This window comes from Antechinus flavipes, chromosome 2, assembly GCF_016432865.1.
Source record: "Antechinus flavipes isolate AdamAnt ecotype Samford, QLD, Australia chromosome 2, AdamAnt_v2, whole genome shotgun sequence".
NCBI lineage: Eukaryota > Metazoa > Chordata > Mammalia > Dasyuromorphia > Dasyuridae > Antechinus > Antechinus flavipes.
This window is the reverse complement of record NC_067399.1, coordinates 612949992-612963402: the sequence shown is the minus strand read 5'-3', so window position 1 is coordinate 612963402 and position 13411 is coordinate 612949992. Positions and strand designations below refer to the sequence as shown.

General features: G+C 36.2%; 1 protein-coding gene across 1 annotated transcript in view; it reads right to left on the bottom strand.

Moving 5' to 3' along the window:
- The window catches only part of DNTT (DNA nucleotidylexotransferase), a 33371-nt gene that overhangs the window by 4105 nt on the left and 15855 nt on the right, over positions 1-13411 (bottom strand). Inside the window, exons 4-9 of the mRNA XM_051973973.1 lie at positions 11985-12155; positions 10833-10904; positions 9130-9253; positions 6193-6325; positions 5920-6028; positions 1569-1832 (exon numbers count right to left, since the gene is read on the bottom strand). Of these exons, the coding sequence (XP_051829933.1) occupies positions 1569-1832; positions 5920-6028; positions 6193-6325; positions 9130-9253; positions 10833-10904; positions 11985-12155 (873 nt within the window). The remainder of the gene's footprint in view (positions 1-1568; positions 1833-5919; positions 6029-6192; positions 6326-9129; positions 9254-10832; positions 10905-11984; positions 12156-13411) is intronic.

The window sequence follows — 13411 nt, the reverse complement described above, 5'->3', positions numbered from 1 at the left end:
ACAAAGATATCACCTGTAGATAGACACAGCTTAAAATAGATTGGAGGCAGCTTGGCCATATCATGCTCCAGGTCATCCAGGGATTGACAAACCCTGAACAAAACTGGCCCGGGGCGATGCAAGTTTTTAACCTCTTCCAAAAAGAGATAAGACAATCACTCTTGGGTGTAAGCAGAGCTGAGGGCTAAAGAAAGTATCTGAGAGGCAAAAATAACTACTAGGAAAAAAGGCAGGCACTAGTTTGCATAGAGCAACTAGGGGATACCATAGCACACCAGGTACCAGCACTGGAGTCAGAAAGCTTCATCTTCCAGAGTTCGAATCCAGCTTCAGACACTCCCTACCTGTGTGACCCTGGGCAAGTCACTTAATTCTGTTTGCCTCAGTTTCCTCATCTCTAAAATGAGTTGGAGAAGGAAACCACTCCAGTATCTTTGCCAAAAAAACTCCAAATGAAGTCCCAAAAAGTCAGACTAGAAGGAGCACTACTTGACTTAGGTACCAAGTGACTGGTTACAAATCTTGTTCTGAAGCATGTAAGACTTATACAATGGGAATAAATTGTTAATTTCCAGGTTTGAAATTTGATTGAGTTTTTCCAAAGAAAGAGCAATGCTAATCCCTTATCTTCATCCCAGCCCTATACCCCAACTGGAGTCCCCAGCGGAAATGCTTTGGACCAGAGACATTGCTCCAGTTGGGAGCAGGGAGAATCTTGCCTCTCTCTATAACACGTAGGGTTGGAAGACAGGCAGTTCCTTATCTATGTCTATGGCAGGAAATTTGTTTCTCATTTGGTATTTTAAATGGTGGTTGGGTCTGTAGTGCCATTAGTTCTGTAGTTAACTACATTACAAGTTAAATCAGCTTTTATGAGGTGTCCTGTGATTTTACCCTCCATTTATGACTCTATGGGGAAATGGGTTCCAAGTTCTACACAACTGACCTACAAAGAAAAAGATTCTTAATATGTTTTCAATTAATGAGTCAGGAAGAAAAATCTGATTATATTTTGGTAAATTTAGAGAGTTAATTTGATTTTGCAATAGAATTTATACCATATTGATGATATGAAATTAAAAAGCTCTGGTAAGAAGAAAATTAATACAATGCTGGGAAGCCTCTGACTGGGGAAGGGGCGGGGGGAGATCTTTCTATCAAATATGCCTGATAAAATCTTATGTACAAGATGTATAAACAATTAACAGAAACATATAGGACCAAAAGCCAGTTTTCAGTAGCTAATTGTTCAAAATAGTTATCAAAAGAAGATCTGCAAACTACTAATAAACAAGTGAAAGAATGGCCTGGATCACTAATAATGAGAGAAATGCAAATCAAAACAACCTTGAGATTTCATCTTATACCCAGCAAAGATAGTGTGAGTAGTCAATGTTGAAGTCCCTCTCAATGAATTCTATGTGAAATGAATCCTATTCAAAAGTATTTCCCTCCAAATCATCATTTCCCTAACTGGTGCCCAACTAAGAACCACTAAAATCTTGCAAAGACTAAAAATGAGTTAGCTAATGGTTCAAAAATAGCATCTCTGTAGACTGCTGACTTACCCTTGAGCCTGACCAGCCTAGTAGAGCATATGCATACCGATCATATGGACACACCACGAGATCCACACGGATGGCCTTCCAGCTTTTTGTTTGCAGACCATTAGATCCTTCAGGCCCTTCCCATTTGCTCCTGTCTCCCCTCTGGCAATATAATTTTAGAATCAAAAAGCATTTCTGAAAATGGTCTAAAGCATCAACTTTCCTGCTTGGCAACTTTAGATCTTCAAATGTTGATTCCATGAGATCATAATACAAAAGTAAGCCCTAAAAATGAAAGGCAAAAGGACTTCATTATTCTTTCCCAAGTAAATAGGAAAACCACACATTGCACATTGGGACTACTTGGAAGAAAACTGAGACTTAAAAAAAGTCTTTTAAATGCTATTTATTTAAATACCATATATCCCTCTTCCATCCTTGGGAAAGAGGAAGGAAATGGTCACTGACTTTTTTTTTTTCCCCACTTTGCAGAAGAGGAAATGAGAAAACAAGGGACTCCACCAAAACCACAGAGATTGCATGTAAATGTAGGATTAGCAAGACTGAATTATCTGAGTCACTAGACAATGTACTTTTTTTTTTTTAAAAAAAGGTTAAAAATCATAGAATTCCAAGCTTGAAAGGGATATTGGAGGTCAACTAGTCCAATCCACTAGCTGATTCAGAATAATAGTTTACATTTTTAGTTTTGTAGTTTCTAAAATGCTTTAGCAATTAATAAATCAATGAGTATTTGTTAAGAGCCTACTATGTGCTAGTTAGTGTGGTGGGTTCTGGGGAAACAGACAAAAAGATCTCTCTTCTCATGGAATTATTCTACTGGGAGAGAGAATCTATTCACATATAACTGTTCAGAGTAATTGGGACAAAATCAATAAAAATGAGTTAAATATGAGATAATTAGAGGAGAGAATTAACAAGTGGGAGGAAGAATAGATCAGAAAAACTTGAGTGTAGAAGTTAGTGCTTGAGCTGCATCTTGAAAGGACCAAGGCATTCTATGAGTTGGAGTTAAGGAAAGTGCATTCTGGGTATTGGGGATGGCCCGGGGCAAAAGCATAGGGATGGGAGATGGTGCATGATGTGGGAAGAACATAAAGAAAGTCAGTTTGTCTGAATGAATGGATAATGGAAGCTAGAAAGATAGATTAGAAAGAGCCAAGAAGGTGGAGAACCATAAATCAGTACATGGTCCTTCCCCAATCACTTTTTTAATTGGTCTAGAAAATGTACTAGATAGAATCCTGAGAGGGAAAGTCCAGAAAAAGTCACATATTTTTCCAGCATAGGTCAGCATAAGGAGACAGTCAGAGAGGTCTGTGGACACTGGGGACTGGGTCTGGCAAGGAGCAACTGGATGGAGCTCTCCAACACCCAGAAGCTATACATTTAGGAAAGCAGAGATCCCAGATTTGAATTACTTATATGAGACACAGTAGTTCCCATACGGGGGCATCACAATGGGAACAAATATTATCATTAGCCTTGTCAACCACTACCCAGTGTTAGATCACAGATCTAGAGCAGGTCAGATCTAAGGGGTATTTGTATGTCACATGCCTTTTATCTAAAGAAGAGCAAATTCAGAAGCAAGCAGTAGTGATGTGGCTCAGACCCAAGGAGTAGAGCAGGTTCCCAGTTCCAGCCACTTGTAAGAAGCTTATTATAATAATATGAGGGCAGAAATCCAAAGCCAAAGGAGAGCCTGCAGTTCTGTCATTCCGAATAAGCAGAACTTCCCAGCTAATTACTGGAGGCAGTCTGCCCCTGCTCAGACCCCAAACCAGGTCAGGAACTTGCAGAACTCACACTGGAAGAACAGCAACCAGACTTTGCCTTAGATCAGACCACTTTGGGAGCCCTGAAGTTTGCAAGTCCCCAATCTGAGCCGTCCCTAACATCCAGATGAAACTTAATACTCAATCCCCTCAGGAAAACAGCAACATGAATAGCCTAGATGTTCCCTCCAGACACGTTCAGATGTGTCCTAACACTGAGTCTTTAATCAGGAAATAGGTTGGAAAAACTAACAAACAAATGAAAAGGGAATTCTACCAAGAAGGCAGAAAATAACTCAAAAACATCTGCAAGCAAAGCCTCAAAGTAAAATATAGCTTGGGCATAAAAGGATTCCTGGAAAAGATGATGTAGTTAGAAAATGTTTTTGTAAGTTAAATAAGAGTAATAGAAGAAAAAAAACAGAAAATAAATAAGATCTATGGAAGAAAATTGGAAATGGAATTAATAGGTTAGCACTAGAGGCACAAAACCTTGCTTAATACTCTTCCTGAAAATTAGACTGGACCGACTAGAAGTCAATGACTCCATGAGACAACAAGAAATAATAAAAATAGGGTCAAAATACTGAGGAAAATAGAAGAAAATGTAAAATATATTGGAGCAAAAACAACTAACTTGGAAAATAGATTGAGGAGAAAAAAATTAAGAATCTGAAATCCTGGGCAGTAGGAAATATTTGAACTAGAACTTAAAATTGTCCACAGATAATGCACAATGTGAGTTATTCATCTGTGAATTGAATATTGGTTATGTATGTAAATCAATTTTTAAAAATTGCCAGGGGAATAATATTTATTTACTGCTTTTTCCTCTTCTATATAAGCAGAGTAAATAGTCCATGATAAATAAAGAAAGGAAAAGAAAACAAGAAACATAAACTTTTCTTTTATGAGAAAAATCCCAGGTGTGTGTGTGCTGATGCAAGCCTGGAGTCCATGCTGCTGGGGATGAGGATGCTGGGATTCCTTGAGTTCAGGAGTTCTAAGGTGCAGGATAGTTTAAGTTTACTGGATGTCTACACTAATTCCAGCATTAAGATGGTGAGCCCCCAGCAGCTGGGGGCCAAGAGGCTGACTGAGAACGAGCTAATTTGACTAAGCCATAAAAATGGAGCATGTTTAAAGCTTCTGTGCCCATTGGTATTTGGAAGAAGCCTGGGATAGTCTGCTGTACATCCAGCCTGGGTAAGATAGTCAAGGAAGCAGATTGGGCTTAGATAATCAAAGAAACAAGCTGGATAAAGAAAGAAAGTGTAAGATGCACTGAGAACGAGTTTGACTGCCTTCAGAGAGGTGGGGCTCATACTTCAACAGAGATGAGAAGAGGACAGAAGAAAAGGTTCGAATTCTTCTTCATCTGACCATTCCTGACATGTTTTCTCTATATTTGTTTCACTTCTTGTGAATATTCAGGGTATCAGAAATAATATATTGATGGTCATAAAACACCTTCTAAAGCAGAGAATAACACTTTGGGGAATACAGCCTTTGGGAAGATCTGAGTCATTGTCTCCTGCCCTTCATATAATTACCTAAGAATGATCAAAACAAACATAATTGCAAGAGATGAAATAGATTTGGGCCAAATTCAGTGGTGCTAATAGAAGGTTCTAATAATTAAGCATATTTTAGGTAGCTTATTTTTTAAAGAATGTATTTCATTTTTCTCAATCACATGTAAAAACAATTAAGAACATTGATTTTTATATTGTTTTTGTTCCAAATTTCATCCTTCTCCTCCCCATCCTTCTTGGGGAGGCAAGTTCTTTGATATAGACTTTACATTTGCAACCCTTGGGCCTATATCTCAAAGAAATCATAAAAGAGGGGAAAGGACACACTTGTGCAAAAATGTTTGTAGCAGCTTTTTGTGGCAGCAAGGAATGGAAATTGAGTGGATGCTCATCAATTGAGGAATGGCTCAATATATTATGGCATATGGATATAATGGAATATTATTGTTCTACAAGAAATGATGAGCAGGATGATTTCAGAAAAGCCTGGAAAGACTTACATAAACTGAAGCTGAGTGAAGTGAGCAAAATCAGCAGAACATTGTGCACAGTAACAACAAGATTATGTGATGATCAACTGTGAATGACTTAGCTCTTTTCAGCAATACATTGATCCAAGACAATTACAATGGATTTGGGATGGAAAATATACCATAAGCATCCAGAGAGAGAATGATGGAGATTGAATGCATATTGAAGCATAATATTTTACCTTTTTGTTTATTTGCTTTTTCTTTCTCGTAGTTTTCCTTTAGTTCTGATTTTTTTCTTTCATGATATGACTAATATGGAAATATTTTTAAGTGATTGTATGTGTATAATTTATACCAATTTTGAAGAGGGGGGAGGTAAGGCAGAGAGGGAAAAAAGAAAACTTTGAACTCAAAATCTTAAAAAAATGAATGTTGAAAGCTATCTTTACAAGCAATTAGGAAAATAAAATACTATTTAAAAAAAGAAAACTGTGAATTTAAAAAAGGATATTATATATGCAGTCATGCAAAACATATTTCCATATTTAACAACTTTTTTTTTTACCTGTTTTTCCCATAAGTTAGTAACTTTCTGTAAAAGCTGGTCTACTTGTTCTTTTTCTGCTCCTGGGCTAGTTATCAAAAAATCAACATCATGCCCAAACTCCTTTCCCCTAAGAAAACAATGAAAAACACAGTGAAAAGACTTAATTTCCATAGGATGACATAGAATTGTCAAGTGGCATCAATGGTCTAATTTTTAGTTGGAGAAAAGGTCTTGGGGATAGAGCAGATCCAGGGTAACAGTTAAACATTAAACTAAAATAGAATTCTTTACCTTCGAAATCCTCCTGTTATGGTGATTAAGGCATCAGGCAAAAAAGTCCAGACTGCTTCTTTAACTATCAAGCTTACTGCATCTGCTTCTGCCTTGGACACACAGCTAACAAGGTCTTCATAATAGAGAAACCCTGAAAAGCAGTTTGACATGTCAACTGAAAAAAATAAAAAAGCTGTAGATGGTGTGTGAAATATCCCAATTTAGGCTAGAAGTGAACTGTGAAATCTTATAATTCTCCTAGATGGCAAACAATATTGAAAGTCATCATTTCTAGTTAGATATTACCTTCTTTTTTTTTTTCAAATATTACTTTCTTAACATTTAAAAACAAATTTAAGCCATCTACTGACAAACTCTTATTTGTTTGTATATTGCCTTTCTTGAAGCTTCAAAGTTGTTCCTGTAACATTCTTACATTTTTTGATGAAATTTGGAATATCACATAGACAGGAGGGATTTTTTGGTTGTGTTTTTTTGTTTGTTTGTTTTGGGGCTTTGGGATGTGTTTTATTGATTGATAAAGATTATAACAAAGAAATGTGAGAAACAGTATCTCATATCAGACATTGCAACAAGAAAAATTACACTTATAAAATACTTAGATATATGAAACCTGGGATCCAGAATTCTGACTCAAGATATGCTAATGTTCACAAATTAATATATAGCAAAAACATGAATTGGTCTTCCCAATATACTTATGAACTCAATAAGTTAATAACTGTGCTAGAAGCAGAGTAAAATCACAAAGAAAACATTTGGTTCCAATTGCTTGGGGAAAGAAATAACATCCATAATAATAGAACAAGGATTTCAATAGAAGCTGTTACATTAAGTGTGGATAATCTCTGAAGTACATGCATACAAGGATAAGCTTCCAGAATAGAGTCACTTAGTGGAAACAATTCAAAATACATGGGAAGATACAAAGCATGTCATTCCCATTGTTTAGCCAGATCCTGGAATTCTCCAAAAGAAGCTTTCTGCAAGCTTATACTTTGGGGGATTTTAAAAAGTCCACAGGCAGGCTATATGGTTGTGAAACATAAAATCTCCACAGTCTCTTAAGAATTGAATATTAATATCATGCAGAGGGCAGAATTACATAATTTGGGAACTGGGTGGGAACTCAGCAGCCAACTAGCACAAAACATACAAAGAACTTCCACCATAAATAACAATGGATAAACAATGGGCAAGAGCACAGTAGGTATGGATGGGCTGCAACATAGAAACAAGCAAAAAGAAACTTCACAGAACAATTTTTTTTTAATGTAGAACAATGTATAATGGGCTGGTCATATGGCAAGGGTTAGGGATGGTGAATAGACATCCAAGTTATTACTGATATCATCATGATGTCAGGAGCAAGTTGGCTACATCCTCAGGAGTGAGCTTATGAGAGGATGAAGCAGACATGAATAAGTGATGATTTCCATCATTGGAGTGAGTCCTGAATTAATGAGATCAGTCAGTCAATAAACATTTATTAAGCACCTACCATGTGCTCTACCAAACATAGTGGATACAAAGAAAGGTTGAAAACAATCCTTGCTTTCAAGTTCTATGATCTATTCAAAGGATCAGAGATCTACTCGAGTATGCTTATAGACTAGGGATAATATTTGTGTTTTTGAAGTAGGATGTTTTTCTTTGATTGTTGAATCTGGGTTTTTTTTTTTGCTTATTTCAAAAATTATATCTTTATGTGCATATTGAAAAATGATTTTTAAAATATTCTACAACCCTGACTGTGTCAAACTACAGAGGATCTTAAAATAAAAAAAGAATTTGTTTTTTTTATCCCTTATACCTTATAAGTAATGGGGACCTATTTCAAGTCTATGGGTAAAGTGATATGAACAGTCATATTTCTGTTTGGTGGAATGTAGGTTGGTTGTCATAAAGAACAAAATGCTGAGAGAGCAGGGAAACCTTTATTTATCTTAAAATTTTGCTGTATTTTTAAGATTCTTTTTTAAAAATCTGAGTTCCTAATTCTCTGCCTTTCTCCCATCTCTCCCCTATTCATTGAGAAAGAAGACAAGGAATATGATTTTAATTCTACATATGAAATCATGCGAAATATATTTCCATAAGCAGGGAAACTATTGAAGTTATGTATAAATCTCTAAGCACTAATTCTAGGTAGCAAAAGTGGGAGGAAAAGAGAGAAAGATATGTAAGTGATTATTTAAAAAAATATAAAGTATGGGGAGCTAGAAAAGGAAGACCCAGAGAGGAATTCAAGATTTCCAACTGACTGGGCTAGGAGATTTGTGACATTGTTAGCAAAAATAGGAAAGTCAGAGGTGGAATAGTTGTATGCAGGGTTTTGTATGTAATGAGGTTAAGGTTGCCACAGGGCTTCAGGCAACTGAAAACAGACTTAAAACTCAGAAACAAGGCTCCAGTCAGAGACAGGGAATGGGGCCATTTATGGTGGCGTCTTTCTTTCAGTGTCTGTTACATTAGACTACCAAGATGTGGTATAGGAAGTGAGAATGCTGGTCTTGAAGCTGTGTGATCCTGGATGAGATATTTAACCTCTCTCAGATTCATTTGCCTCATCTATAAAAATGAAGGGGTTGGACTAACTGACTTATATTTATACTCCTATGGCCCCATTTATCTCCATCCAAAAAATTTATTACTCATTTCTTTTGATTATTCATAGAGGATGCTTGAATTCAGCCATCATTCCATTCCAAGCCAGTCCCAGGAGCATGTCAGCAGCTTGATTAGGGCCACAGCTTGCTTACCTGCCCACCCAAATCACAGGGAGCCATCAGAAGGGGTGAAGGAAGGAACTATAAAGATCTATCAAGGACTCACATGCTGCTCTCTGAGACATTCCACCTGCCCTTCTTCCTCTCACCTCCAGCAATAGCCTCAACTTATTAGAGTAACAGCAATTTACAGAGGCTCAGTTACCTGCTTTCTGCATTTTAGTAAATTTCAGGCTTTTGTCGGATCGGATTTTACTCAGTGTCCTGAAGCCCATTCGATACCATTTTTCAGCCGTCTTTAAGCCTACTCCAAACACAGATGTAAATAACTAAAATAAATAGAAAGACATGAATCAGAAGGAGCTATAAATAATTATAGAGATAATAAAATAGAGACAAAATTATAGAGAAAAATAAAAATAGATAATAAAATTTAAAATGAAACACTTTAATATAATAACATTAAATTAATTTAAGATAATGTTTTCAACTACTCAAAGTCTGACAGAGTCAGAGGTTCTGGGTTTCAGTGTTGAGTGTGCCATTTTACCACTGATAAAGCCCTAGAAAAGTCCCTTCATTTCCCCAGCTTAGTTTCCTCATTTCTAAAATGAAAGGGTTGGAATAGACAGAGAAGCAGGCAAGAAGGATTTAGTAACATTTTGCTATGTGCTAGGCAGTGTGCTAAAAGTTGGGGACTTAAATACAATCAAAAAGCAAGACAGCTTTGTTCTCAGGAAGCTTACATTCTAATGGAGGAAGGTAACATAAAAAGAAACTGAGGTGCAAGGCCAGGAAATGGTAGCAAAGTTTGGAGAATGAGAGGCAGAAGTAAGAAGAGAGTGAAGGATGGCTTGCCTGGGCCCATTCTCAACATGGGAGCTCCAGAAGGAATTCGATGATGGGAGAATGCGACCCAGTGGTCAAGGAGCATCCCAGGGCTAGAAAGGTAGCTCAAGTGAAGAATTAGAAGGAGAGGAAGGAAGGGAACGAAGGTTGGCCAGGCCCCTCCCCAAGATGGACCTTTGAGATCCCTTACAGCTAGAAAATCTATGTTATAGTGCTCTGATGCCTTTTGTCCTGAATTTGTCTAAGCAAATCTCTCTCATTAAAACATAACTATCTTTCAATGATTGTTTTATTTATTATTGTTGTTTTTTTTATTGCTCTCATATAACATATTTTGTTGTTTAGTCATTGTTAAATTATGTCTGACTCTTCATGATCTCATTGGGGTTTTTTTTGCAAAGACACTGGAGTGGTTTGCCATTTCTTTCTCTAACTCATTTTACAGATGAGGAACAGAGGCAAAGAGTTAAGTGCCTTGTCCAGGGGCATTTAGCCAGTAAGTGTTATTTCAACATAATTGACTTTCTTTGTAATACTATGTATTTTATTTTATGCATTTTTATGCAGCTAGGTGACACATTAAAGAGAACATTGAACCTGGAGGCAGAAAGACTTGAGTTCAAATATAGCTTTATATACTTACTAGTTGTGTGATTATGGCCAAGTCACTTAATGTCTGCCTGCCTCAGTTTCCTTATCTTTAAAATGAAGATACTGATAGCACTTACCTGCCAGCATTGTTATAAGAATACAATGAGATATATGTAAAGCCTTTGCAAACCTTAAAGTACTATATAAATGTTAGCTATTATTAAAACAATTTTTAGAGAATGGGACCGTAGGCAAAATGGTCCATTTAATACACAAAAAGTGAACAACTCCTGATTTAGTCTAAATCATAGACCTACATCTGTAGAGAGTGAGCTCTCCAAGGCTACAGGGCTAGTCTGTGGTAGATGGAGCCAGCAAGCAGTGAGCAAGTAGTATTCAGTTTTTCCATCTGCTCACCATTCATATCATATCTTGCAGTCTCTAAATCCTTAAGCAATGAAAACGTACTTTGAAAGCCTGGTAGCGCTCATCATTTAGCACGGCTTGAACTTCCAAACTTTGTCCATCTTCAATAATTTCCTAGATGGGACAGTTAAAATGTTTTGTCAGAATTCATTCAGTTATGCAATGAATAATCTAAGGAGCCTCTGGTTTGGAGATTTGGAAGTTATAATTTAATGATTATATTTTAATACCTGAAGGATCTGTGATTACAGTGGCAGCAGTACTCGCCTCTACCACACACAATCATAATTTGAAACTGAGCAAATAGGTATTGTCACAGATATTTCATGAGTATGCTAAAAATTCTCATAAGACTTTTCCCATTCCCTCTTCATCCCCAAAAGATAATAACATAATTTTTTTAAATGTTTAAAATTCTGAGCTTAATAAACTCCAAATATAGTAGTACAGAAAAAGATGATTATACATAAAAATTAGAATTCCCATTATACAAACTGCTTTTCTGTTAAAACTTGGGAACATGAACTCCAAACTTCTATTTCAGGAAAGTTCAGCTCAGATATCTTCTCATAGAGCCTTGGAACTCCTCTGACTGACCTATCTACTATCCTCCCAGTGCTTTTCGTTATGCATTTATTTCAATGAGAAAAATTGCTGCTCCTCATATATATATAATGATGGGTTATGAACTAAAATAGTTACAGTCTAGGAAAAGGACTCAGGAGTCAATGTGAGCTATTTATCTACTTCAGTTTGGAGACATTTTCTAAGAGAATTCCTTATTACTATTTTAGAATTATAAGAAATCTGAAATCAACTAGATTCATAGTTCCAGAGGCAAAAGCAACTTTTAAGGCTCCTGAAATCAACCCCTTCATTTTACTTTTGGGGAAAATGAGGACCAGAAGAAAAAGTGATTTACTAGAGTCACTCAACTAGTCAGTGGTAGATGAAAGACAAGATCCCAGAGTGTCAGGTTCTTTTCCCACAATATATCACTGTCTCTCCTTTTCTCTCCAAGTAATCTGGCCCTTCATCAGTTCATCCTGGCCATGTGAACAGAATCTTAAGTCTCCCATGTATACATACACATATATATGTGCATGTACACATATGTGCATACATACAACAGGACAGACAAATCAACCAAACATACACATGAAATATTATGAATAAAAGTAATTTGTGTGTTACCTCCATGACACCTTTAACTTCATCTCCAATCCATGGTAGTCCTTCTGCATCTTTCATACTGACTATAGCAAATGGAAGACATTTCAGCACAGAGGTTGCTCTCAAAAATGTCAGGCAGGGACCATGATTTTCTCTAAACTCATAATTTTTTGCCAGTATCTCAAAAGCATCCTAAAAAACAAATCCAGATTTGCAAATTCTAGAGCATTTTATGTGACCAAGAAAATCAATGTTCAAGAAACTAAAAATAATAGCTAAGATTTCTATCAAGCTTAAATGTTTGAAGTGCTTTACACTGATTATTTTACTTGATCTTTACAACAGTTCTCTGAGGTAGATATAATTATTATTCCCATTTTACAGATAAGGAAACTGAGATTGTTAATAACATTTATAGAATGCTTTAAGATTTGCAAAGCATTTTATGTATGTTCTCTCACAACAACCTCATGAAGTAAATGTTATTACGATAATCATTTAAAAGATGGCAAAACTGAGATTGAAAATAGTAGTAACAGCAGAAGCAGTAACAGCAATAACAGCGCAAGAGGAGGAGAAAAAAAGAGGAAGAGGTACAAGATGAAGAAGAGGAAGCTGTATAGGAAGAGGAAGAAGAGGAAGAGGAGGAGAAAGATTAATAGTAGATAGATCTCTGGGCTTGAAGTCAGGAAAACCTGAGTTCAGTTATAGTCTCAGACATTTCACTTTGTTTCTCTTTGACACTTTTCTCATCTGTAAAATAGTATTAATAATAACACCTAGCTTTCAGGTTCGTTGTGTAGACTAAGTGAGATTATCTTTATAAAGCATTTAGCACAGTGCTTGGCACATAATAAACCCTATGTAAATGCTTATTCCCTTTTTTAACAAACAATAATACCATTTATATTTCACCTTAAGGTTCACAAAGTGATATAAGCATGTAGTTTCCTATTTATCAATTTTTTTTTTTTACAGATGAGGAAACTGAGGTTGAGATAAAGTTAATTATGTAGGGTCACAAAATCCAGATTTCCCTAAATCCATGTCCTGCACTTTATCCAATGAGCCACTTAGTGATGTAAATGATCAGCATTCTAGTTTCAGCATCAAAGGCAACATCTTTATTGGAAAAGAAAACTCTAGATAGTTCTCAACTGGTGTTTCATAATGAATCACTCAGTTTTCTAGAGTAGAAAGTCAGAAGAGCTAAATGCCCCAAATCTGATGTGAGGAAGTTAATTTATTAAGGAAGTGAATAAATGTGATTATAATATGCCATTATTGATGGGCTGAATGGCACAGTGATCAGGAACACCTCAGTTAAAATCTTTCTCTGAGACTTACATGAACTAATGCTGAGTGAAATGAGCAGGACCAGGAGATCATTATATATTTCAACAACAATACTACATGATGATCAATTCTGATGGATGTAACTCTCTTCA